Genomic DNA, 24,183 nt, shown 5'->3' with positions numbered 1-24,183 from the left:
AATAGCCACTTTTTTGCACGGAAGTGCTGAGCCGTGAGTGCTTTAGGAGACTGGGACTGTATTTTGGTCACCAACTTTGGTGGGTGAGACAGACTTGGGCAGATGTGACAGGATGTTCTCTAAATTAGAGAGAACAATGAGAAATTTGGACCACTTATTCTCCAGGATTGGGGGAACCTTCTTCTCTATTCAGTCAGAAGAAAAGTCTTCTGACAACTACATCAGACATCTGTAAGGGGGTTTGAATAGTGCAGTACCCAACTCTCTCTATTGGCCAGTAACCTTGGGGTGACAGGTATTTGAATTAGTTATTGGTCTCTTAAACTTAATCAACTAAAGATTATTGTAAWTATGTCTAGAAGGTATATCACCTGAAAAGGGATTTAAGGCTGAATTAGTGCTGTATTTCCTATGTCTCTCTCCTTTTGTTTTTTTACTTTTGAATGTAAATGTACCTATCCAACCTGTATCTCCATTTTAAGTGCCAGATAGGCAGGCACTGAAACAGGCAAGACGCTCTTCATTCCTGTGCATTCCAATCCCTCAAAAGTCAGGAAAGCCTAGAAGTGGCATGATTCAATTTTCAAACATGAGGAGCTGGCTCTAATTAACTGCTAATTACTGCCAGTGGGATTTTCAGTATGTATAGTCAGGTAGGCTGGTGTTTAAATATTGATCCATGTCTCACCGTTACAAGTTTACAAGCCCTGCTTTACATAGAATAATTTACAGCTGCATGGAAAGTCTGAAATGTTTCAAGGCAGTAGGAAGACAACTAAACCAAATATTCTACCAATAGGTGGCTTGCATTGTTGTGACATAGATCTACCACAGCATGATGTAAAACAGCAACAATTCATCCCTGATTAAGAAATACTCTCTGTTTACACTCTGTTTCCCTTTCAGAATGTCTTAACAGAGAACAGAATGAGAAATGCTTTGAGAGGGAGGCTTCGTGGAGGCAGAATTCAGTATTTCAATGAGCTAGTTTCAGAAAGACAAGATCAGGGTGAGCCTGGCTTTGTATTAATTAAAACAGGAGAAATAATTTTGTCCACACTGTTGTTGTTGAAGTCCTATTATTGCTAGCAATGGACTGAAATTGAAACATATATAAATTAGATGGTATCTGTGACTCACCAGACAAATCACAGACCAGACTATTTGAGGTAAAACTTTGGGCGAAATATTTGCCACTCATATTAATTATGTGAAACTGTTGTCTGAAAGCTGGTCTTAATGCATTGCCCTCACGACTCATCATTGCTGCCTCTGAATCACGCAGATAATTCTCAGAAGCAAGGGAAAGAAAGGTGTTAAAAGAGGAGTAATCAAGACTTTCCTGATTTTCTCTGCATGTATTTGCTAAACTAAGGAAAAAAATATCTCACCTTAAGCACAAAGTCAAGATGTGAAATGGAAATTTACAGGTAGAAATTGCCACCAACTAAACAACAACCTGAATGGCCTCAGACCTGAACTTTATAAATGAGCCCCATCTCAGTAAGACAAATTAGAGAGAAGCAAAAGCAGAATTTTTGGAATGTTAACTGTCTGAGATTTTGCATCTAATATTCCCCCTGTATTTCAGCTATAGGCTGAATAATCTTTTAAAAGTGAAATTTAAGTGAGATTTAGGAAGATGCTTCAAACAGAATTTAACTGGGACTTGTATTCTGACTCATGGGTCCTCTGCAAAAGGCTAAATGCCGCTGAGGTACATGACCTATTTTTCATTCAGTCAAATCCTGTAGATTTTTTTTAACAGTATGGGCATAGACCCATCCAGTTTTCTACATAAGCTGCAGTACATCTGCATATTCAGATGTAGACAGTAGATATCAAGTTGAATTGTTCTCTGTGCTCTTGGATCTTTCAATAACACTAAATACACCTGCACAAGGGAGAAGAGAGTTTTTGGAGCAGAAACTGGCTTCCCAGGGGAGTTCTGCTAATGCTATGTTTGCTGTTGATACTAACAAACTTTCTGTCCCGTCTTGTGGGCAAACTGCAGGAAGGCTGCGTTGGGTTGGCCAGAGAGGAGACCCTTGCTTAGTGTTAATTCCCACTAAATCCGGCCTTGCAAAACTCTGTTCTCTCAAGCAAGCAATCCTCTCCCCGGGAGCAGTAATAGGCTGACTTAGCTGAGCAAGACTGGCAAGACCAAGTTTCCAATTTGTAGAAAATAAAGGAAATTATTACTTGCGTATCACCACTACACTCGTGCAATAATTCCAGAGAAGCACTGAGCTAAAATGTAGAACTGTACCTTTTATAGAGTGATGGAAAAGCAGAGGTACCTGAGCAAGAAGCACAGCCTGATCTCTCTCGGGTTTATTTTTGTTTTAAATAATCTTGTTTTGTCCATATTGTCTGCATATTGACATGACAACCAATTGGCTAAAACTTAGCTAACTACTGACCTCTCTGACATATGATTTAATTCTGTCTCATAGAAAAATATATGAAGGATCACCAGCTGAAATTGAAGTATTCAGCAGCAGGGCAAAGAGAACTACAATACCTGAATACAGAGAAGAATGTCCCTATGGTAATTCTGGCAGGTGGCATAGAGGTTGCAAGCAAGTAATAGAAAATTTAAAAACTGATGAAACAAGATTAACATAGGCCACTCCATTAGTATTTCTCTTTCCAAACAGCTCAGTCCTGATTATATTTTATATCCTCAGGGAATTAAAGCACTGTACTTACTGGCAGCAAAGGGAAATTAGATCAGAATATTATCTGTGGATGATTAACTTGCATTTCCTTTTAAACTGGAGGTATGCATTTGAGTTCTCTGGAACTACAGACAGCCACTTCTGTGATGCGTGCTGCCAAAGAATTTGGGCAACAGAATATAGGCTCCTGTATTTCATTTTAGACTAAATAAGCTGGGTAACCAGAGACCCAGGTGAATGTAAGACCTTTCATAAACTCTCACAAATTCATATGATGTCTCTGCATAAGAGATGTTGCCTACAAAAACCTGATTAAGGCAAAAATGAACAAATTTTTCCTCACCTATCAATTGACCTCTGTATTTTAATCAGATTGAAATAATTTGAAGAGACATATTTTGGGACCTGTCTTTTTCTAGTGACAACGCAAGAGGGTTTTATTGTAAAATAACCATGGCTTTTACCACTGCTGTGTTTTGGGGTTCCTCTATTACAAACTAAGGGATATGGTGTTTCTGAGTGTGAAGACATTTTTAAGGATTACACATTCCTGGAAAGTGGCTTTACTACTCTTGATGTGCTCAGCTTTGTCTAGCTATCAGAGATCTGCACAAGTGAATTTAAGGGCACAATTTAGGCCCAGCTTTTCAAGTTTGGTTGTCTAAAGCTAGACTTCAAGAAGAGCTTCCATAACTGGCTAGATAGTCAGGAGTATTGAGGATTTGCTCTATTAGAAGTGACAGATATTCAGCACTCCTGAAATCTAATCTTACTACTAAGGATGACTCAATGCATATTTAGAAATCAGATTCACAGGAGACTGAAGGTCCACAGTCTCCTTCAGGTGCCCAACAGTTACATGACACCAGCATTTACAAAATGTACACACCATTCTTCATATACCTACAGCCCCACAACTAAATGTCATTGGGAGCATCCTCCAGGTATAATGAGCATGCAGACAGATGCCTGAGTCCTGAAATGCCAAACTGGTGAATGAGCTTTTTAGATATAATCCCTGTGGGGATTCAAGAAATGGCCATTCTCTTTCCTATCACACCTAGAGTGTTTCCTGAGACCAAACACAGAAAGACTTTTTAAGACTTAGCGAAGGCTTCCTTCATCTTCCTTTCAGCCTACACTTTCCCTCTATAACTGATCACATACAGTGTCTCTAAGCTTTCTGGTTTTTGTTTTGGACTCCAAGATCTGTTTCTCCCATGCACTGGAAAGCTCTGTTTGTTAATGTCCACGTCATCCTCTGCTAATATATTACTCCAAACGAAGGTATTCCCAATAGCAGTAAGGCAACTCACTATCCCTTTTCCCTCTGTTTTAGTCATTTGCTCCTGGTTGTCATCCACAGAGGTTCAGATTCACTTCAAAACATCCACTGACTTTAGGCTCTTAACTGAGGCACCTCTGTTAAGAGTGATGTCACCTTAGACTCCAGACATGCAGAGTGTGTCAAGTGCAAGACAGTGACAGTGAGTTGTCCCTCTCGCTGGAGACGCCTCTCATTCTCCATTAACCACAGAAGCAGCCTATGGTGACCATACTTCAAACTTCGACACCTCCTTTAAGCAGGATATGGCTGTATAGGGTAGAATTTCCTATTTTGTTCCTATATTGTTTGTTGCTGAAACATCTCATGCCAGCCTTTCTTAGACCAAGCAATCTATACACTTGCTGGCTGCACCTCTTGTTGCCATTTCCTAACTGATAGCTATATCCTTCTGTATTCCAGAGGAAAAGTCGTAATGCATCGATACCGTTCCTGACAGTGAAGTAAAGTTTATCTTAAGTAATTTTTTTGGACTAATTTATTGCTCTTATTGCTGCTGAAAAACAAGGAAATCCATATCAGAATCTTCTATTTAAATAGCCTGAAAATATTTAATTATATGCCCCTTTTATCATGACGGTTATGTGTGGATTTATATTATTATTATAAATTATTATTGTTGCTATTTATTTAGAGTAATTTTGTTATATGACTTGTAGGGGCTTATGACACAAACGGGACAAAGAGCAGTGACCTGATATTTCACATGAAGGATAAAGACTTAAGCTGTCTAAACAGCCATCTCACTACATATGGAGGAGAAAATCATTTTTATTCAAGTAGAGTCTGTGACCAAAACATCTTTCTCCCTCACCTCCTTTCTATTTCATGATTAAATAAATCATAAAGCTGTCACTAAAGACTGCGTACAAAGAGGCCACAAATGGTAGAAATGAGAGCTTTCTGCATTTGTCTATTTTTAATTTCAAAAGGTATTTTGAATTAAAAGAGAAAGGGAGGGGAAAAAAGAGCATAATGCTATTCTCATGCCTGATTTCCCATGTGTACAAGCAAGCTCTATGTCCTCCTGTAATAATATAATAAATTTTCAAAAACAAGCACTAATAAATGAAAATTAAACTATGCTCTGTAAATTTAATTGAGATTCACAGTGTCCGATTCTTTTCAAATTCAAATTACTATCAGACAGTGCATCTTTTTGCATAACTTATGAAGATAAGCATAAGTGACAGCTTCTTCCCATCTTTCTTTTTAAATGGAGAGCTAGACACAGTGCTGGAATTTTTGGATGTAAAAGCTGAATGATAGTTTATCATTTTCCACAGGGGCACCATATCATATTGCATAGTGCTTAGAGAACAGTACAGAAAATGAGCAGGGAAAAATGAGCATTTTTGTTTTGAATTGTAGACAAAAATTGATTTTTTCCTGTCATTAAAGCAAACACTAAAAGGTAACTACCATTGCTTTGTCAGAGGTCTTTGGTCTTCAGTAAATAAGGTTAAATGCTCCTTTTAATTAAGTGATTTAGGGGTGCCAGTGCCCCCAGCTGCTTGCCACACCGGCATGGGGCACATGGCACGTGGGGCCAGGGGCGCTGGGGAAGCCCRGCAAGGGGAGACGGAGCTTTGGGGAGAAGCATTTCTTAACTCCGACTCCTCTTTTTGGCATTTACTGCACTTGAGTTTTAGGGGCCCCCTCTCATCTGCTGTTTTTCCGCTCCATGTTGTGCTGCCGACTGTGTTAGCCTCCATAGGCAGGCAGACCAGCTAGGGCTCAGCCATCAGCGCTGCTAAAAACTAGGATACAGCGACCCAGGAGAAAACAGCTAGCTCCACTTTGCTTCGGCAGAGATGGCAAAGTTTCCCATGCACAGCAGCTCCTTCCTCCCTCGCGAGCATGGGAAGGCGAGAGCGGTGCATGCAGCGGTACGCGATGGGGGGGAGCTCTCCCGACCAGAGTCCGTTCTCCGCCAGCCACCTTAAAAGCAATTTCAGAGTTTCAAGCTTTATCTTACAAACAACTAGGCCTTTTTGCCTTACTACCCTGGGAGACTTTTTCAGACTCCATCAGCTCAGGTGGTTAGGAACCTTCTAATTTACTGGCTGAAAATATGTGGCCAGTTCAAACTACCTTTTCTTCTGCCAGTGTCATCCTTTAGCTTGCACAGAGGATTTTTCCCCCTGAGGCATACCCCTCTGACAGCAATCATTACTCTCCAGATTTGCCTCCCCCACTTGCTGGACCGAACAAGCTTGGCTTTTCTCATCTCCTGTCAAACCGCAGGCTTAGTTGGATGGATGACCACCCTCCTGCTGGTCATCTGAACAGCAACTGAAATATAAGCCCGTATATTTGAGGAAATAAATTTCTCTTTTCTTTTTTAAACCAGGGAGACGCAATGTTTAACCATGCAGGATTAAGCTGAAGGTGCGAGGAAGAAATGCTTTAGGCAGATTGCATTGTGAACTAGCATGATGTTTTTGGATGGGATAAAAGGAAAACTTCCTCTAAAACCCTGTAGGAACATCACCAGGGACACTACTTGTACTGTTAGTTAACGGTAAAATAAAACATTTCCTACCCATGGAAGTACAAATCATGTACTGAATCAGATTCCAAAGATGATGTAGTATGATAAGAAATGCCAAAAGTGATATGCAGAATGCTAACTCCTGTGAGAAAATAAGAAGAATGCTTCATCGATGTTGTCATAAAATGAACCATAGTCATTAACACTAAGTTTAGTGAAAAAGCTCTTTTTCCACAGCACTTTTTCTTTTTTTTCATGATATTTTTTAACTGGAGTAAGGGAGTAAAAACAGGGGTATAAGGAACATCAGTCAGGATTTTTTAAAAATAAATAAGTATGGCATTTGAGACTGGGTTGTGTAAAAAAACCACATGCAGAAAAAAACAAGGTTGAAGTTCACATACTTGAAAATGATGCCACATGCTAGAGGCCACTTAGTGACCTAGACACTGTACCACATTCCAGCTCAGATCCATGACACTTTGACTGTGGCATCACCCTACTACCCTTCCTAGCTTGGGCACTCTGCTACTTCTGTTCCTTCAGCACATTTTGCGCCCTCTGCTCTCTATAGTTTCCTATTCCTTCCCCTGTCTCCAGCCCCATCCTCAGTTGTGGCTCTCACTTTTTCTTCCTGCTATCCCCAGAACCACATCCTCCTCTTCTCAGCACACTCCTTCTCCCAAAAGGTCAACATCACTCATGATTCTGGAAAATATTGAAACCCATCACCCACAAAGTCACAAGACAACAGGAACCGATATCTTTCCCACTTGACTATTTTTACACCCTATACTTGATTATGCAGAAAGCTGGGCTCCAGACTATTTCTTTGACCTGCTTGAAAACCATTGCAATCGTTTTACAGAAACATGGTCACATCAAATATTAGTTTTGCTCTTTTACCTGTTACTGATAAATTAGGACCCAAAGCAGCATACCACAGTCAAGAAAACTCCCAGGAATTAAGTCCATGAGGATTTTACCTGGCTATGGCAAGTAAAACCTTTTCTTTAGTGGAAGTGTTATGAAGAAACTGCAGTGACAAATTTCACTTTGAATTTACCCATTTTTGCCAGCTTGTTTGGAATATTCTTAAGAAGACATGGTCATATCAGATTTGATAATTTTTAAATACTTTTTTTTATTCCACTCTTGTACTCAAATCAACCCTGACTTGAAAAATGACTACTGAAAATTGTGAGTCAAATTTTGCTTCAGTAAGACTGAAGTCAACAAGAATCCTTACACCAAATTCAAGTGCCACTGAATAAATATATGTTCCCCTTTAATCATATCTGCAGGAAGTCCTTCTTCTCCCTTTTGCTCTCCACATGATGGTTTATTATTATAGGGTTGCTTATGTATGCCGAACTGCCGACTTTTAAGGAAAAAGCACTAAATATTTAATACCAGTTTATGCTTTTTCACATATACACGCACATTCTCCTCCTGCCAAACACATACAGGTAATTTCTTCATTAAACCATGCAGCTTGAGTTTGGTATCTATAAATCAGGACAGTCTAATTTAGTGAGTGCTGCTTATGGGCTACCTGATTATCACCCACTAGCGTAGGAGAAGGTGAATAGTGCAAATATTTCATGCACACCTCCCTCAGCTCTGTTTCTTGAATCTTTGGCCCATGTAGAGTTTTACACACATGTGCAGAATAGAAAACTTTCAAATTTAAGTTATACCAATTCCAACAGTGTCATTTTAAGGGAAACAACCTCCAAAACCCCAACACATCAACTTCTATTATCCAGTCATGCTGCTGGTAGTCTAATACAGAACTGGAGGATATTGTCCTCCTACTCTTTGATCAGGTCACAAGAGGCCTTGAAGGAAACCCTTTGCAACAGATCTGAACCCAAGAAATCGCACCCTGCTTTCTGAGCAATCAAACACGCAAAAAGGCACCAGGTAGTTGCATCGCTCAGTGTGCACGTGGAAAAGCTGTACACCCACACACAGCCATAGAGCTGCGAAAGGCAAAGCAAAGCCATGGCTGCTTCCCTGGTGAGTACAGAACCACACGTGATGCACACGGGCTTTCAACTGGCAACAGGAACAGTCTCATGCGCAGGGTTTGTCTGCTACTAACACATGCAAATACCTCATGTGCAGAGGCATTGCCAGCCTCTCTGGCACCTAAATCAGACAGTGGCTCGCATAAGTTAGATGCACCGGCAGTTAAGTTAAGCACAAGCAACCGTCCATGTATTACGCTGAAGTTGAATAGTTAGCCTGTCACATCTTCTGATTATTTGTAAAGCCAGGAGGTTTGCTGAGATCACAATTTATGCTATTCCAATATTTCTGAGATTATTATTATTATTATTATTTAACATGCAGAGGAAAATTAGCCCCCATTTTCCTTAACAGCTGCTGTTCCCGCCTTGCTGCACATCACACCCCTCTGATGTGAGCTCAGTAGCACTGACCTTGGACATTGCTGCAGTGGTGTTACTTTCCTTACCACTCCCCGCTGCACTTTCCTTGACGGCTGCCACCTCCGGGGCTTCTGCCTTCGGTGCCCTTGTTTCCAGAGAAACAGGAGGCCCTACTTTACCCAATCCACTCACTGAGGTTGAGCTTGGACTGCTTGATTGCCGTGACTGAGCCTTGTACCAGCTAGGGTAAAACAAGGAATCGATGGTTTCTGCTCTGGATGACACTGGACTGTCAGACTCTGCAGTCTGCTGAGAGCCACTTGGTGTCACAACCTCATCCTTAATCAGGACAGATAAAAAGAAGAAGAAGCAGAAGGCACCACGTTACCTTCCTGCGGTAGCCACGTTTCTCTGCATGCCATGTTTTTTAGATCTCACTGCAAGGAATATATTTGTTCTAATGTAGGGTCCAAAAGAAGTATAATCAAAGCATGGAGTAAAGGCATCTATCATTTGAATAGCGCAGGCATAGAAAGGCAAATAAGTTACCGACAAAGAAAATAGGAGGGCAGAATTAGCTGGGAAGGGGACACAGAGTGAGAAAGGAGTGAGCAAGTGGTCCCTTAATTCATTTATACACTTTAGGCCTCATTTTAATCCCATTTCTAACTCAGGAATAACTTCATGGAAGTTGGCAGAGCCACACTGTGGTAAAAACTGGCCTAGGAGGAAGATGATTTTGCCTAGTGACTGTCCAGTAAGAGTATATAGATGCCTGCCAAAATTGGAGATTGTTGGTTACTTACTTAATTTCAGCTCATACACAAATAAACACCCAATTCAATCCTAAGAATATAATAAACCCTGCAAAAGAGCCTCAGGAACTGGCACCAGACACGAACAACAGGTGTAGGTACCAGGCCTGGGAAGTCCTTTGCATGGCTTGCTGGATTTTGGGTTAAGCTAAGAATAAGGCATCTGCCAATGAGTCTGTTGATGCGGACAGTCACAATAAGGAGAATATACAGCTGCTGGAGACAAACAGTTGCCACCAGACTTGCTATCAGCATGATACCCCAAGCACAGTTGCACATTGCCAGGAACAGAAGCAGCTGGCAGCACGGCACCCTCTCTGCTTGCATCGAGCTCTCGGGGCTCGCCCCGCTGTACCTGCTGCACCACTGCTTTTATATTTTGCCTTCCTTACCCCAGAATGCAAAAACTGCACTGTAAGTATCCCACATGCTGCATGCCCCTCATGCCAGTCTGGCCAACTCACAGCGGCATTTTACGATTGCTATAGCAGCGTGCCATCCCTTTTCCATGTTAGACCTAGAAGTGAGGAACTTACAGTTCCCTTAGGCAGGCTTGCTTATGTCTACATCCTGTTTACATTTAAAACTACATCAACTGTGCTATATAAGTTTAGTTAAACCGGTACAAATCTCCTAAATGACAAACTTTGCTTAAATCAATAAAACCTGATTTAAGAGCATCTTCATGCAACTCATGAGGTGCAAACTCATATACGTTCTTAAACCAAAGCAAGAATGAGTCTAGAGTATTTATTTTCCCATGTGTTATGTGGGGAGCTCACTATAGTCAAAGACTTATTACTTGTTTTCTTGTTTTCACACTGGCCTCTTCAAATATCATAACAGCAGCCTTTACTCACTTGGCAGCTTCACTGGGTAAGTTGCATAAGAGGGCAACTTGCTAAGTTAATTGTATCTGTGGGCAGCTGAAGTAGCACATGAAGTAAGATTTTTTATGTAGATCTTTTAGACTGTGGCAATTACTGTTTCATGCTAATTGCATTCCTTAAGAAAAAGTGCTGTCCTAAATTATTAAGAGATCTGACCCTGAATCTGTTTGCTGCTAGGTTGTGACACTGTTAGGTTAAAGGCAATTTCCTCTTCTGTTTGGTGTGTGGACTCCTAGATGATATCCCTAAGGACGACCAGACTAGAAGAAGGAAAATGCTGTTCCAAGAAAACAGATTAGAAGTACAATCTAAAAATGGGTGGTGGAAGGCTCACTAAACCCAGCAGAAATGCCAAACTATCTTAGTATAAATATTTTAACCACCATCTCATTTATAACAGTTAGTCTGAGTTAAATCACATGATACACAGCAAGCAAAACATCCATTGTACCGTGTTTAAATTCCCCGTTAAATCTCTTTTATTTATATCTTATGCATCCCATATATATTTTGATTTATGTAACAATGTAATTTTTGCCTATCGAGCAATATATATACTGGTTGAGGGCATAGGTGCAGTTGTGGATATATATGTAAAAGGACAAAAGGCATCTCTGTCCTGCAGTGCCTCGACTCCCTTAGCTGTGCCCCTGGTTCAGGGCGGCGCTCGGCAGAGGTGGCAGGGTAGAGGAGCCCTGGGGGGGGGGGTTACCTGGCCAGCCGGCGCAGCAGGTGGTGGCGGGGGGGCCGGTTTGGCCGGAGACTCCCTGACTGTGCTCGGTGCTTCGGGGTCCTGCTGAAATGGCAGTGGTGCTCTCTCGGTTCCTTCCTCCTCCTCCTCCTGCTCCTCCTCTCCTGATGACTCTGTGTGTACTTCATCCAGATCTTCACCATCCACCATCTCCTCCTCTTCCTCTTCGCTCTCCTCCTCTAACAGGACAGACATAAAAGGACCACGTGAAGATGGCTACAGCCCTTATGCAATACAAAGCCATTTATAGTTCGCATGGCAAAGCTACTCATCATCCGGCTGAGGGTTTTTCCCAAGGGAAGGCACAGGGTTTTTTTGCTCAGAAAAGGCTGGGCAGCAGGGTGCTGAGGGCGGCAGAGGGTGCATGCTGGGGAGAGGCCAGCAGCGAGGAGCCTGCTCCCACATGCCAGTGCTGGGCATGGTGACCAAGCTGCCAGCACAAGGGAGGCTCTGGCCATGGTTTAATCACAGCAGTCGTGCTCTCTGCTGGGTTAACCGGCTCCAGAAACCCCAGCAGAGCAGCACGAATCCTCTCCTGCCTCCCCAGCACGTGGGGCCTGGGCGGCAGGACCTCAGGCAGTGCCCTGATGCGGGCGCTGGTGGCCCTCCTGGCAACACCTGTGTGACCCAGCACACAGCCATCCTTATGCTGAGTTAGCCACTATACTAAACTGCATTTACACAGGCTTCACATTTCCGTATCAGCTGCACAAAGACAGATGTTGCCTGATTTGGCATGAGGTATAGTCTTATCCTGTGTTACAAGCCTCTAGCAAGAGCTTAAGATGTTGCTGCTCCTATCACTGCATCCCTCCAGCTGCTCATCCTTACCCCCTTCCAGATCCCACTGGCCTCTCAGCTGTGCCAGTTCAGCTGCTTTTGAATAGCCTGGGCACTGTGCATCTGATCTGTGAAAGACTTAGGCTAAATATACACTTTTTTTTTTAAATCTTAAACTAACCCTTTCCATAGGAAGGAGGACAGAAGATCTTATTAATGCAATTATCCCCATGAGGGATTTGCAGCATGGAGTTGCACTCTTTGGTGAGAGGATACTGGTCTGGCACAATCTGTCAGGAAAAAAAGTCTCTCTTGCAATTTTATTTATCTTTTTATTTTAAACATGATTGAACCATCAAAGTAAATCTTTACCAGGTCAGTGCTTTGCAATAACTGCCTGAGGAGATTTGGGGTAAACCTCTTTAAAACCAGACTGCCAAACCTTTTCAAACTGTAGCTTTAGCGTCATATAACACATTACAATTGTTAGCATTCTTGGGCAGACTCGTTTTTAGAGAGAGCCCTCTAACAAGGCATTTTGTTTCGCATAATCATGTTATTCATATCCTCACAAATATTAGATGTTGTTCAGAGCCATCCTAGTACTTCAGAAAAATAAACATAGATGGATGCATTAACCCAAGCTCCAAAATGACTGTGTATCTTGAACAGGTTGTGAGAGTTTTACTGTTCATTGCTCTGCCTGAATACATAGAAGGAACACAGATCTGCAGATTAAATAATGCCATCCTAACAGAGAAATGTTCCTGTAGGCAAATACACTCCTATAAGCAGAGCACTGAAACCAGCTTCCAAGCCCCCTGAACGTGGAGGAGCTCATTGGCTATAGTTTCAAATGCAGGGCCAAATGCCCGACTGCATACACCTTACTAATGCCTCATCCCCAGGAGATGGGTGTCACGTTTCCGATACATGGTGGAGGTGTGTGTCCCACGCACTGACTCATGGTCTCAGCAGATGCGCATGTGTGGCAGTAATGTGGCTGATTGCAGGGACAAACCAGGTGCAAGACTGGGACTAGGGACTGCCCCTCCTAGGACAAATCCCTTGAGTTTCATGGTCCTGTCTAACGGCACCTGCTCCTCTCCTCCTGACTGATGCCACAGCTTTTGTCCTGCTATATGGACCCATGCGCCAAGTACAGCTGGTCCATGGACCCCAACTCACAGAGCAAAATCTATCTGAATCAGGCATGAGGCCAACCACATGCTCTAAAGCTAATGTAAGTCATGGCTGGGGATTATGTGACGAATGCCAGTGGACTGAGTCCCATGCATCCCTATGAGACATAACCGGGCTGGTGAAGGTAAATATAAATGTATCAGCAGAACCCAGTGCTAGAAAGTAAATTGGAGCTGGCCAGATGACTATTACTGCTGCCTTCTAATAGTAAAGATCTGCTTGTTCAAAACATTTACGTCCACTAATTTCTAGTGGTTTATTCTCTAAGATAAAGCATAGATGAGCCTAGATTTCAGGCTACTTCAGTAAACGTGGAATAACAAAGCTGCATTACTACATAGACAAATATTAAGCATACAAGTGACATTGTAAAGGATCTTAAATGTATGAAAGACTATGACACTGTTTGATTCCCTCCACAGTTCTTTGACCTTGAATTTCAATTCCATTTCTGTTACATATCTCTATTAGTACAAAAAAATATATATCTTTCATAAGTACTTCTTTTAGCAGTAAGCATTCTATTTCTTCAATGGCTTTCTATAGCTGACTTGCCATAAAATAATGGTACCTGTTAGCAGGGAAAAAGTACTTTATAGACTGAGATAAAACCTTACTTTTGTGGTCCCCTCACCACGTGTGAGGGGTGGTCCCTGACTCCTTGAGGAGTCAGTAAAGATCATGCTCCTTGGAAAGTCTTGAGGCTACATAAAAGGTAAAATTAATGGTGTCAATACATTATTTGATCTTTTAACTGTGATGGATTTTTGCTGTTGATTACAATTGATACAAAATAGTCTAGTTACACCTTGGGATGGAGGGGGATATCAATATCAGCATGCAAATTACACACAGCTGCAATTCAAGAAAGGAGTTTAGGTGAAATAAATGACATACCTCTGTCAAAGTCAATTTCTCTTATTATTTTTTCTTCTCTACTGAGGTTCACTGTAAATTGGTTCATATTTTCATAGCCATCCTCTATTTTTTCCATTTGAAATCCGCTAGATGCTTCAGTAATTCTAAAACAGAGATATTAGTCATTTGCATTTGGCTTTGCAGATAAATTTGCAATTTGTAATTCTTTATAAAGATCAAATATATACTTTATTGCTCAAGTTTAAATACTTACTTTTGTAGCAATGTTTTGGCATTCTGTGGAAACAAAAAGGAAATATCTGACTTCTTAAATGATTCCATTTTTTCAAAGATTTTATGCACTGAGATCTAATTCTTACACAAGCTGCTTCTAAACTTATTAATAGGGATGTCAATCATGAGATCTATGAATGAGATCATATTTCATCAGTAATTAGTATACATCTGAGTAAACCTTTTAGTTCATTAAACAGTTGTTAATTAAAATATGAATATGATGAGAAAGACAAACATTTTCTACAAAAAGGAAATGCAAACATTTTTTGTCATTTTTGAGTCTGTAGCAAAAAGCAATTGTTCTGTTACCATCTCTAGTCACTAGAACCATCTTTGAATATCTACAAGGGTTTACTTTTGGAGCCACAAAATTTTATTTGCCTAGAAAAAATTCTGTAATCTTTGAAGGTAATTCATTGATGAAAGCACGTTTTTTGTAGAAAAGACCCTTTCAACCTTTAATACAGATGAACTGTAACACTGCAGGACAGAAATTCTACATGAATAAATTCAGGGAACAGACTGCTAATGATTTCCTAATCAGCAGTTCTAAGTTTATAGGAAGAAAACAGGAAAGTGTTGAAGTAAAAGCATAAAAACATGACTTGGAACATGGGTATTTAATTCTTTGAAAGTTAAGGACTTTTTCAATATGCAAATGAAAACTATAACTCATAGAAATCCATATACACGTATATAACAGTAGTAGGACAGTAGAAATACAATTGAAAATATTAAAATTTCTGCTTCTTCTTTGGACAACTAGAAAACTTATACACAGGATAGTATATTTTGGCGCAAATAGCAAATACTTATGTTCCTGGTTTGGACATTATTCATAAGAAGGCTAGTCATTTGTCTGTGCTGATGCAAGTGTTTAGAAAATGAGTTTGTATAAATGTTCACTCAAAGATGACCAAACTCTGAATGTGCCTAAAATCAAGAAATGCTTAAATAGTATTTAAATAAACCTGTCACTCCTTTTTCATATCTATTTTTAGACTTCATACCTGCAAAAACACAGCCATTTCTGGCTCTTCCRTAAACTGGATTCCTGATTCAACTAGCTTTGATACGGCTTCCAAATGATCCGCATACTTCTTCATCAGGGAGCGGACACGTTCCAGTTTCTCCTCTTGGGTTCTAGTGATTATTTGTGTCATCTCATTTTTTCTTTCTTCCAGTACAGAATAGAGATAATCAAATTTTTCACACAGCTGCTCTTTCTGTCGTCTGCAGCATTCCTGTGAATCATTTGGTTTATATCAAACATGTTATGTTCTTAAAAGAGTTTCTATTTTTACAGTTACTTGGAAGCATTTTCATCAAAGAAATTCCTCTTTCTGAACAGTGCAAAGGATTCTGAGTGACCCCAGAGACTTCTATAATTTTCAAAGTTCAGGCCAATGGAACAAAAGTTTTAAAACTGTTTTCAAACTACTGATTCCAAACCACTGATATCCCCCAAACAGGTTATTGTGTAACTTGTCAGTCTGTGAAAAGTATTTATGATACTTACAGTAATACTTAAAAGTCTTCAGGAAAAGTGAAAAACAAGGTGCCCTATTAGCTACTGGATTCGTTTGCAAGAATATAATGGTCTTTAAAGGAAAGATCATCTCAAATCAGTTCTGGAGATTTTTTTTTTCTACCAAAGAATCTGAAACTATCTTGGTTAGGCCTGTTTTTTACCTAAGTGCTCTTAGACTCTATTTTGACAGTTATTGTCCACTATATTAGTTTTACCATGCACTGAATGAGGTAGAGATACCTTGAAAAAAATGGTACGTGACAAAAGGATGAAGACGAGGAGAAGTCAGATTCAAACCCTATTTTCTGGCTCTAATTTTCACACCATTTTTTGAAACACTGCTGCTGTACCTCTACCCAGACCACATAGCACTTTCACTGAGCAAGGAAGATGGGTTTGATGACTGCTTCATTGAGAGCTCTCTAACGAGAGCACAGTGCAGCCGTAAGGGAGGTACAAAGGGAGGAGAGTGGAGACCGGTTATCTATAACGTCTGAGGTCTTCCAAGCAGAAGTATTTGAGTCATCTGTGTGCTCCAGGGCACATGGTGGGGGAAAGGCCATACTTCTGGATGCTGTACTGTCCTTATTGTGGTTATCTCGCTGTGGATGATGGTGATTATTTTAATCTCTTTCTTAGGAACCGAGGCTGAACCAGTTCCTCATCTTCAGCCCTTGAGGCATGAAGCTGAGATCCTGGCAGCACAGGATTATTAACAGTCCCACAGTACTTTTGCAACTGTTACGACTGATTGTTGCTAGTGCCATTTGGCCAGAGAGAATTCCACTTTTTTCTTGACTTTCAGCCAGAGCTCTTTCCTGGGGCTGATGACAGCCTGCTCTGTATCGTTTCGAAGGATGCCTTTGAAGACAGACATATGGCCAAACATCACGTTCTACATTCACAAAGGCAAGGGGACCAAATACAGATCCTTTTGCATCAGCCCAAGAACCCGCCTTTGCTTCCAAATGAGGAAGACTATGCCAAACAGGCACCCCTAATTTAAAACTCATGAGAGGCCAAGGGCTGAGTTCATGGCAATTCCTGCCCTTCTGAGGTCTTTTGCACTTCCCAGAAATTCCTCTGCACCTGCCCTGGTGCTCAGGTCTACTGCTGGGAAGGAGGCAGCAACAACGACGACAAGGTGGGAAGGATACAGTGAGACATGGCCAGACTTTATGTGCTCGCTGGCTGGGAGGGGGCCAGGGCTGCTGCGAGCACCCCCTCCCTGGGTCGGCCTCCCTGCCCAAGGCCCACAGCAAGGGGAAACAGAGCCATGGCTTGGCTGTACGGATGGACGAGCTGACTGAAGCCATCAGGACAACGGAGATGTTATAGATATCTACATACACCTGCCTGGTTATGAGACAGGAATCACTAAAAAGATCCTTGTGCTATGCATGCTTCAACCAAAGTCTGTCCCTACCCGCACAGTGGAAAAAATGTCAAAGGAGGCCATTTATGCTGCATGCACAGAGATGTTAAAAATTAGGCTAAAATGAAGGATTAGCTAATTATAGGGTAGGGGTAAGGAAACTTTGGAGCCAGGTGAGCCGTGGTTCCTGGTGTCATTCAGTCCTCAAATAGACTTTCTCTTCTCTTTTGCTCCTTTCCTAGTTTTCTCCCAGGGTTTCCTGCCCTTCCTCTTCTTCCAGACTCCTCTTTGTTTTGATCTGCAGTGACCTCCTCAGGTCTACAGTGACCTCCTGAAGTGCCATTCAGATCATTTGTGAAACAACCTTAATTTCAGGACAGGTGTGTGCTATCTTTGCCATTTGATATAGGACAGGCGATGGAGGAAGAAGAGACAGAGTTGGCAAAGCGCCCTGAGAGGTCCTTCTCTATCTCTAGGCTCTAATATATAATATTTTCTGCCAGCAGATATTACAGAATTGTTAACTGGAAGCGTGAGAGTGCAAAACAGGTTCCTAAATGCAAATGCTTAAATATTTCTGAAATACTCTCTTTCTGTATAAAGTGTTCCCATACTAAGTCTCTGCTTGATGGAGTTATCCTAGTCAGATATTGAGTAATGAAAAAGGTTAATAATAAATGTCTTTCCATTGTGAAAAATTCTCAGCAAGTTTAGGGTTTTTTTTAAAGCACAGCTACAGTAAAAAGAAATGTGTTCTTGGCACTGAGTGTGATTTGCATCGCTTTTTCTGAAGTATCTGTATTGACTGGCCTATGTCATTAGCATTTAAAGTAAATACTGTAATTTTTACTTCATTATTTGATTCCTACATTTTTTACACGGCTAAACATTATTCAATTACTTGTTATTGTTTTTGAGTATTTAGCATTTTATATTCCTTTTTTTATTTCTCAGTGTAATATGTGAAATTGTTCTACTTTTCAATCAGTTATATGCTATGTAAATATTAATCAGAATTTTTTTGTTTTTCCTCTTTTTTAAGCTTGGATAGGAGCAGTAGCAAAATATAGAACTGTAGGCTATTGCCTACTACAGCTAAAAGAAGAATGATCATGTATTTTCTGCTATAGCTGATCTCTATTGTTCTCTGCAAAGTGTTAAGCAGAGAGAAGAGACAATCCCGGATTATAAATGCTATTTCCAGGTGTGCACATTTCTCAGCTCCAGCTGTAGCTTTTCATCTTCAAGGACAAACTGATGTCAATGCAGACAAAGCTTTAGTATGGTAGGAAATGTGATTTGCTTGAAATGTAACATGGAAGCACCAAGGTAAATTCTAAGTTCTATTTTCTGCAATCTCTGACTTTAAAGGTGGAAAGCCTGTTAAAAAACCTGAAGGTAAAATGGCTGTGCTTTCTTTAGGCTTGGAGTTCAAAGGTTCAACTACATGACTGGATGAATTTGAGGAAGCTAGTTTCTGTTTTATTTAATAAAGTATTTTTAGCACAGTGTTTTATCCATACTTCAGACTAGATGTTTGAAGTTTTGTTTTTTATCAGCTAGTTCAACTTAAATGAGTATAAGCTTTTATTTTTGTATCATTCAAATTTTGCAGTCAACCTACTTGAAAGGCTTGTTTGGATCTGCAAAGTCCTGATAGCAGCCAATTTCATCCTTGCAACATGAAGGCTTCCTGACTACAAAGTTCTGACTTGCCACTAACACCCTCTCTCATTTACTTGGGCTAATGGTTTTATATTCTTTGAACCAAACTTGGACACTTTCTATTCTTCCTTGCTCTGAGAAAATAGGAGCCTTGGGCAATTGTGTACTTAGCTTGTGGAATCATTTTTTCTTACCAGTTAGAATCTATACATCTTGCATTAACTTCTTTTTCACTGCAGTTTCTCTTTTCTGCTCTCACTCTGAAGGGTCAATAGAATTCTAATTGGGCTGAGAGGGATGCAATTGCTTTGGTAGATGCTTCATCAAACACTGATCATAAAATCAATTCATATGAGCTCCTTTCAGCCTACTGCTCTGTGATGCTCAAACTGGCCAGAGCTGAAATTTTTATTTGCTTTGCTGGTGCAAACCTCTTGGAGGAAATGAAAGCCACTTCTGGTAATGAATGTCACAAAACTAATTCCAGCTCTGTCAGAGTAAGACCTTTACAGGAAAATCCAAACTCACAGTAAGAACCCGACTCTTTCCACCTGCGAGCAACCCAACAAGACTCCTTAAAGGACAACATAAGTATATTAAAAAACCACTTTTGTATAGAAGGCAAAATAACTAAATGCATAGTTCATTGACATATTTGGAAGATACACTGTGGTTAAGATTAAGGCGCTGTTCTCAGGATCAGGTTCTAGACTAATATTGGTCTTTTACAGCTCTAGTATCTGATCTGAGAAGCTACAGGAACTGAGAGCTGATGACATTTAATCTGGTCTGATTTTATCTTCACTTATATCTTATGCAACTAAGACTGCTGAGCAAGACATGCTGATGCGGATTATTCTTATTCTTTGCCCTTAATCACATGCTCCTGGAAAGTGCCAGAGGCAGGATGCTGAGCAGGAGGTATCCTTGGATTGCGGAAGTACAGCTGACACCATACAAAGCCACAGGTGATCATTTAGCAAAATAATTTGGGAATCCATTTGGGTAAAATGAAGTCTGCTAAAGAATGGTCATTATCATTAGTTTAAAAGATGAAACTTCACACTGAAATAATTGCATTGAAAATTGTGACACTTACCTCAACTACCTTGCAGGTCTCCTCCAACTGCGTGACTATCTCTTGCACTCGGTCGTTGCTCCCCACCAGGACTGCGATGCCATCACTGAGTTCAGACTAGACAGTAACAGGAGAGCAAGCGGGTGGGACGTTAAACACTTGCCACGTGCTGGCAGCAGTCCTGCCACCTTCTTGCTTTGCAGAGTGGCACATCTAATAGTGAGCTGTAGCCAAATGAGCAGTGTTGAATGAGCTGTCCTGGCTGTTCTTCTCATCAGAACCCAGTACAAACTGGAACTTTACCTCCCCACAAGTTACCCTCTCCATTTGTTTCCTCTCCTGAAATACACTAAAAACACCGACATTTTGAAACGTCTCAGGGAAAAGAAGTTGTCGCTTGGAAAGGAGGAAGCACTTCGCTCCTGGAGGTTCTTGTAGATGTTCTGTATAAAGCTCTGTGGGTTTGTTGAGAAAAAAGACTTTGTCTCCAGAGAGGCTGACTTTTTAGTTTCTGGATCTACCTGAACCACAGAGACCTGGCCACTACAGAGCCCCTGCCATGAGGGGCAGTGGGGCTGTGGGGCCTTAGGGAGAGTGCGAGGGAGAAAATGGGAGAGAGTGGAGTGGAGACAGAGTGAGGGAAACCCTCTTGCAGGGGTCAAACCGGGTGGGAATGTGGAGGACCCTGCTGAGTGACATAAATGAAAACTGGGGGAGAAAGGAAGGAGACGGAGCTGGAAATGGCAAGGCAGGTGCCTCTGCATGGGAGGAAGGAGACTCCCTGTTCCAAGGGGAAGAAGGGAACAGTCTGAGTGTGGGATGAGGATGATTATGGGATGTCCTTTGAAGAGAAGGGGTGGAGAAGCTGGTCCTCAGGGAACTTGGTGAAGGGGCTAAGGAAGACGAGGAGCCCTTGGTAAACTCTATAGTGATTTAGCTATAGAGGCAAGTGTCTGTGACCTCCGGTTGATGTAACATTTGTAAAGCATCCTTTGAAACACACATCCCTCAGTCTCTAGATTATTTCTCCAGTCTTAGGCATGACAGCTTCAAATCTTTATTTAAAGTTCACTATTTGCACATTGAGTTGCCACCCATCTGCTCCAGGAGCGTCCGGTGGCTGGGCTTAACATCTTCCAAACTCACAAAGACCTTACTAGGCAGCCACCAGGCACGGCTACTGCCAATACTTATGCTAAGCTGCAGTTACATGCACTTTCCCCTTTCCACAGTCATGCTGGAAGGGAAACCAGTGCTTGCAAATCTCCACAGAAAGGGAGTGATCGGGGCATGGATTCCATCCAAGAAACTTCTCTTCTTCTCCCTCCTTTTTTGATTGATGCTTGTAACTACTTTCCTAAAGTGACTTCTCATTTGTAGTTTGTGCACACGCAAGCAGCTGTGTGACAAAGCTGGAGCCTGGGATTGTAAAGTTGGCCTGTCTGATTGCTTGCCCCACTGGGGCCCTCCAGAAAAATGAGCTGTTTATCTCATGAGGATAACCCAGTGAGTCAGGTTTTAAATTAATACTGTATTAAAAATAAACAAGTCTTTTACTGGTGACAGCAAGGGCAGAGGATGTTAGGTACATCCTGTGCTKCCAACTATTGAATATTCCTGCATTCACTTGCAGAGAAGGTTTTTCACTTCCCATTTCTTAAAAATGGGATGCTTAGAGAGGAAAGTGTCTAATAGAATATTATTTGATTTGTAAGATTTGTAATGGGCTGTTCTCTTCCCATCGCATGTGCTGGAAATCCTGCTTTTATTTTATCTTTTTTCTGAACTGGAAAAAAAAGAGATTAGGAACCCCAGAAGGAAGCTCCTCATCTTCACATCACACCTCTGTCTAAAATGTTTACTCATTATGCTAATGGCAAATTGGGACACTGTAATACCTTTCTGTGTGATTTCTCTTAAAATATTTCACTGTGTTTCTGGATAGACAGCTTCTATAGGTTTGTGAGCCTTTCACTCACAAACAGGAATGGAAAGACCCCCCCAGGCCCTTCTGGAAACTTGCAGGAAGCTCATGGGAGTACCTTCCTGTTAATGGTCCTGTAAGTCACTGGGAAGATTATGAGATACAGAAAGACATTTACCTTCTGTCTCTGGTAAATGTTTGTGAGAGGAGCAACTTGACAGTCTTTATGGGCACCAAAGACTTTGCACAAGGAGCAGGTGGGCATTTCACAGTTCAAACAATAGATATTAATTTTCTCATCTTCGTGCTCTTCACACATTGGCTGGTCACACTTTCTTTCAGGTCTGCAAAAGAAAATAAATAAATTTAAAACCAACTTGGTCCTCATCATAAGTTTCTGATGATAAAACTTAGGGTGTCATCATGAAATAGAGTAGAGTTCATGTAGACATATATATGTAGAGTACATATATATAGCAGTGCCCCAGACTGACCTAACACTCTGTGTAGACTTAAACCTGTCACACGGGCTGACAAAATAGACAGAGGTATGGTTAAATATTATGACACAGTAGGATGTGATGACAATATGGCAACATGACTTCATACCGTGATTCCCCCTGGAGATGCGACTAAACCCATACCCATATTTAAAAACATTAGTAACCTCACTAAGATTGGTCTCGGTCTACCTGTGTACTTTAAGTTAGCATGTTGTCTAACTTCTGTCTGAATCAGGAAACATATTTAATTGCTTTAGGTTTAATCATGCAAAATCTTCAGTAGTTGGCCTGATCCAGCAAAGCTCTTATGTGGGAGCCTAATTTGAAATGGGAACATGGATCTTCATGTTCTTAACTATGTTCTCTGCTAATGTGTTTTGCATGTTCCAGGTCAGGGCTGTCAATAACAAACAGGACTGAGACCTTATGGCCAGCAACCAAAATAAGGACTTGCACAATTTTAGCCAGCTGGCATATTTGTAGCTTGTACAGTGTCAAACTTTTTAACAGTAGCTAACTCAGTTGTACCAGCCACCAAGGATATCGGTTGCACAGGAGTGGTTCCTTGCCTATGCTGAGCCAGGAGCTCTGCTGCTAGACTATAGCTCAGTTTTGATCTTCATTTTACCAAAATGATTTAGCCATACACATGCAAGTCAATCCTTGCTATCTTAGCAACAAATTGAGTTGGAACTTCCTTTAAACAAGTCGCTTAACTGGCATGCTCAGCATAAGAGAAAGCTCTGGTCCAGTCTGCGCAGGCAGGCTGGTGCTTCTCTGAGCTTCTCTGAGACTGTGCTCCAGCCTCAGCACCCTGAGCATGTGCGTGGCAAGCATGATGCGGGGCGCAAGATTAGCAGAGAGTTCAAGCCTCCAGAGTTCAAGTCACCAAAGCTATCCACCACTCTACTATGGCAATGCTAAATCTTTCCAATATAATATGCTATACCCTTTGGCTACCATTCAGAAGGAGAACTATGATTTACTTGCAGCAAGAGGAGCAATGACATCATAGAAATATATCTTTTTATCATTAGATAGAAAATATTTTCCAAACTATGGAATTTAACGGAATTAAACAGAAATAATTTCCATGCTTTTTAAGCCCTCCTACAGAATTCTGTAGCAAGGAGGCAACCAATCATCCCGTTACAAGTTTAAAAAAATGTATGGAAAGATCAGTATTTTATATTATGTTATAGTAGAATTTTCCATACAGTTTGGTAGAGTGGAGATGGCACTTACCTTTTAACGACGGAGTACAGATTTCTCTTCTGATCTTAAAAATGGAATGTGATCAATTAAATGAGTATAAAAAAGATCAAGCAACAAAGAAAATATCTCCTTCATTCATATTTTTTAATTTCAAGATGGCACTGGAATTAAAAGGATTTTTAGGGAAAACATGTGATCTTCAATATAGTACAATATACTATGATAAAACAAGTTGGGCACTTCTGAAGGAAGCCTGTATTATTCGGACTAGATTTCTAGCACACATTTACATAATGCATTCAGTGCTTAAAATCCAGAATCATTTTAATGTTAGTCACAAGGGGCATGTCTCCACTGTAAAGAATGTTTTACATTGTTTGCA

General features: G+C 41.0%; 1 protein-coding gene across 2 annotated transcripts in view; it reads right to left on the bottom strand.

Annotated features, from left to right (window-relative positions):
• Positions 1-24,183, bottom strand: part of TRIM55 (tripartite motif containing 55) — a 41,892-nt gene that overhangs the window by 8,165 nt on the left and 9,544 nt on the right. Inside the window, exons 3-9 of one of the 2 annotated variants that reach the window (XM_026077041.1) lie at positions 22,262-22,427; positions 20,181-20,276; positions 15,521-15,754; positions 14,488-14,510; positions 14,253-14,377; positions 11,334-11,551; positions 8,968-9,255 (exon numbers count right to left, since the gene is read on the bottom strand). In XM_026077041.1, coding sequence (XP_025932826.1) covers positions 8,968-9,255; positions 11,334-11,551; positions 14,253-14,377; positions 14,488-14,510; positions 15,521-15,754; positions 20,181-20,276; positions 22,262-22,427 — 1,150 coding nt within the window. The remainder of the gene's footprint in view (positions 1-8,967; positions 9,256-11,333; positions 11,552-14,252; positions 14,378-14,487; positions 14,511-15,520; positions 15,755-20,180; positions 20,277-22,261; positions 22,428-24,183) is intronic. The other variant, XM_026077042.1, reaches the window with a different exon arrangement.

Source organism: Apteryx rowi, unplaced genomic scaffold, assembly GCF_003343035.1.
Source record: "Apteryx rowi isolate R43461 unplaced genomic scaffold, aptRow1 scaffold_446, whole genome shotgun sequence".
Taxonomy (NCBI): Eukaryota; Metazoa; Chordata; class Aves; order Apterygiformes; family Apterygidae; genus Apteryx; species Apteryx rowi.
Note: the sequence above shows the minus strand (reverse complement) of the source record. Positions and strands in the feature narration are given on the sequence as shown.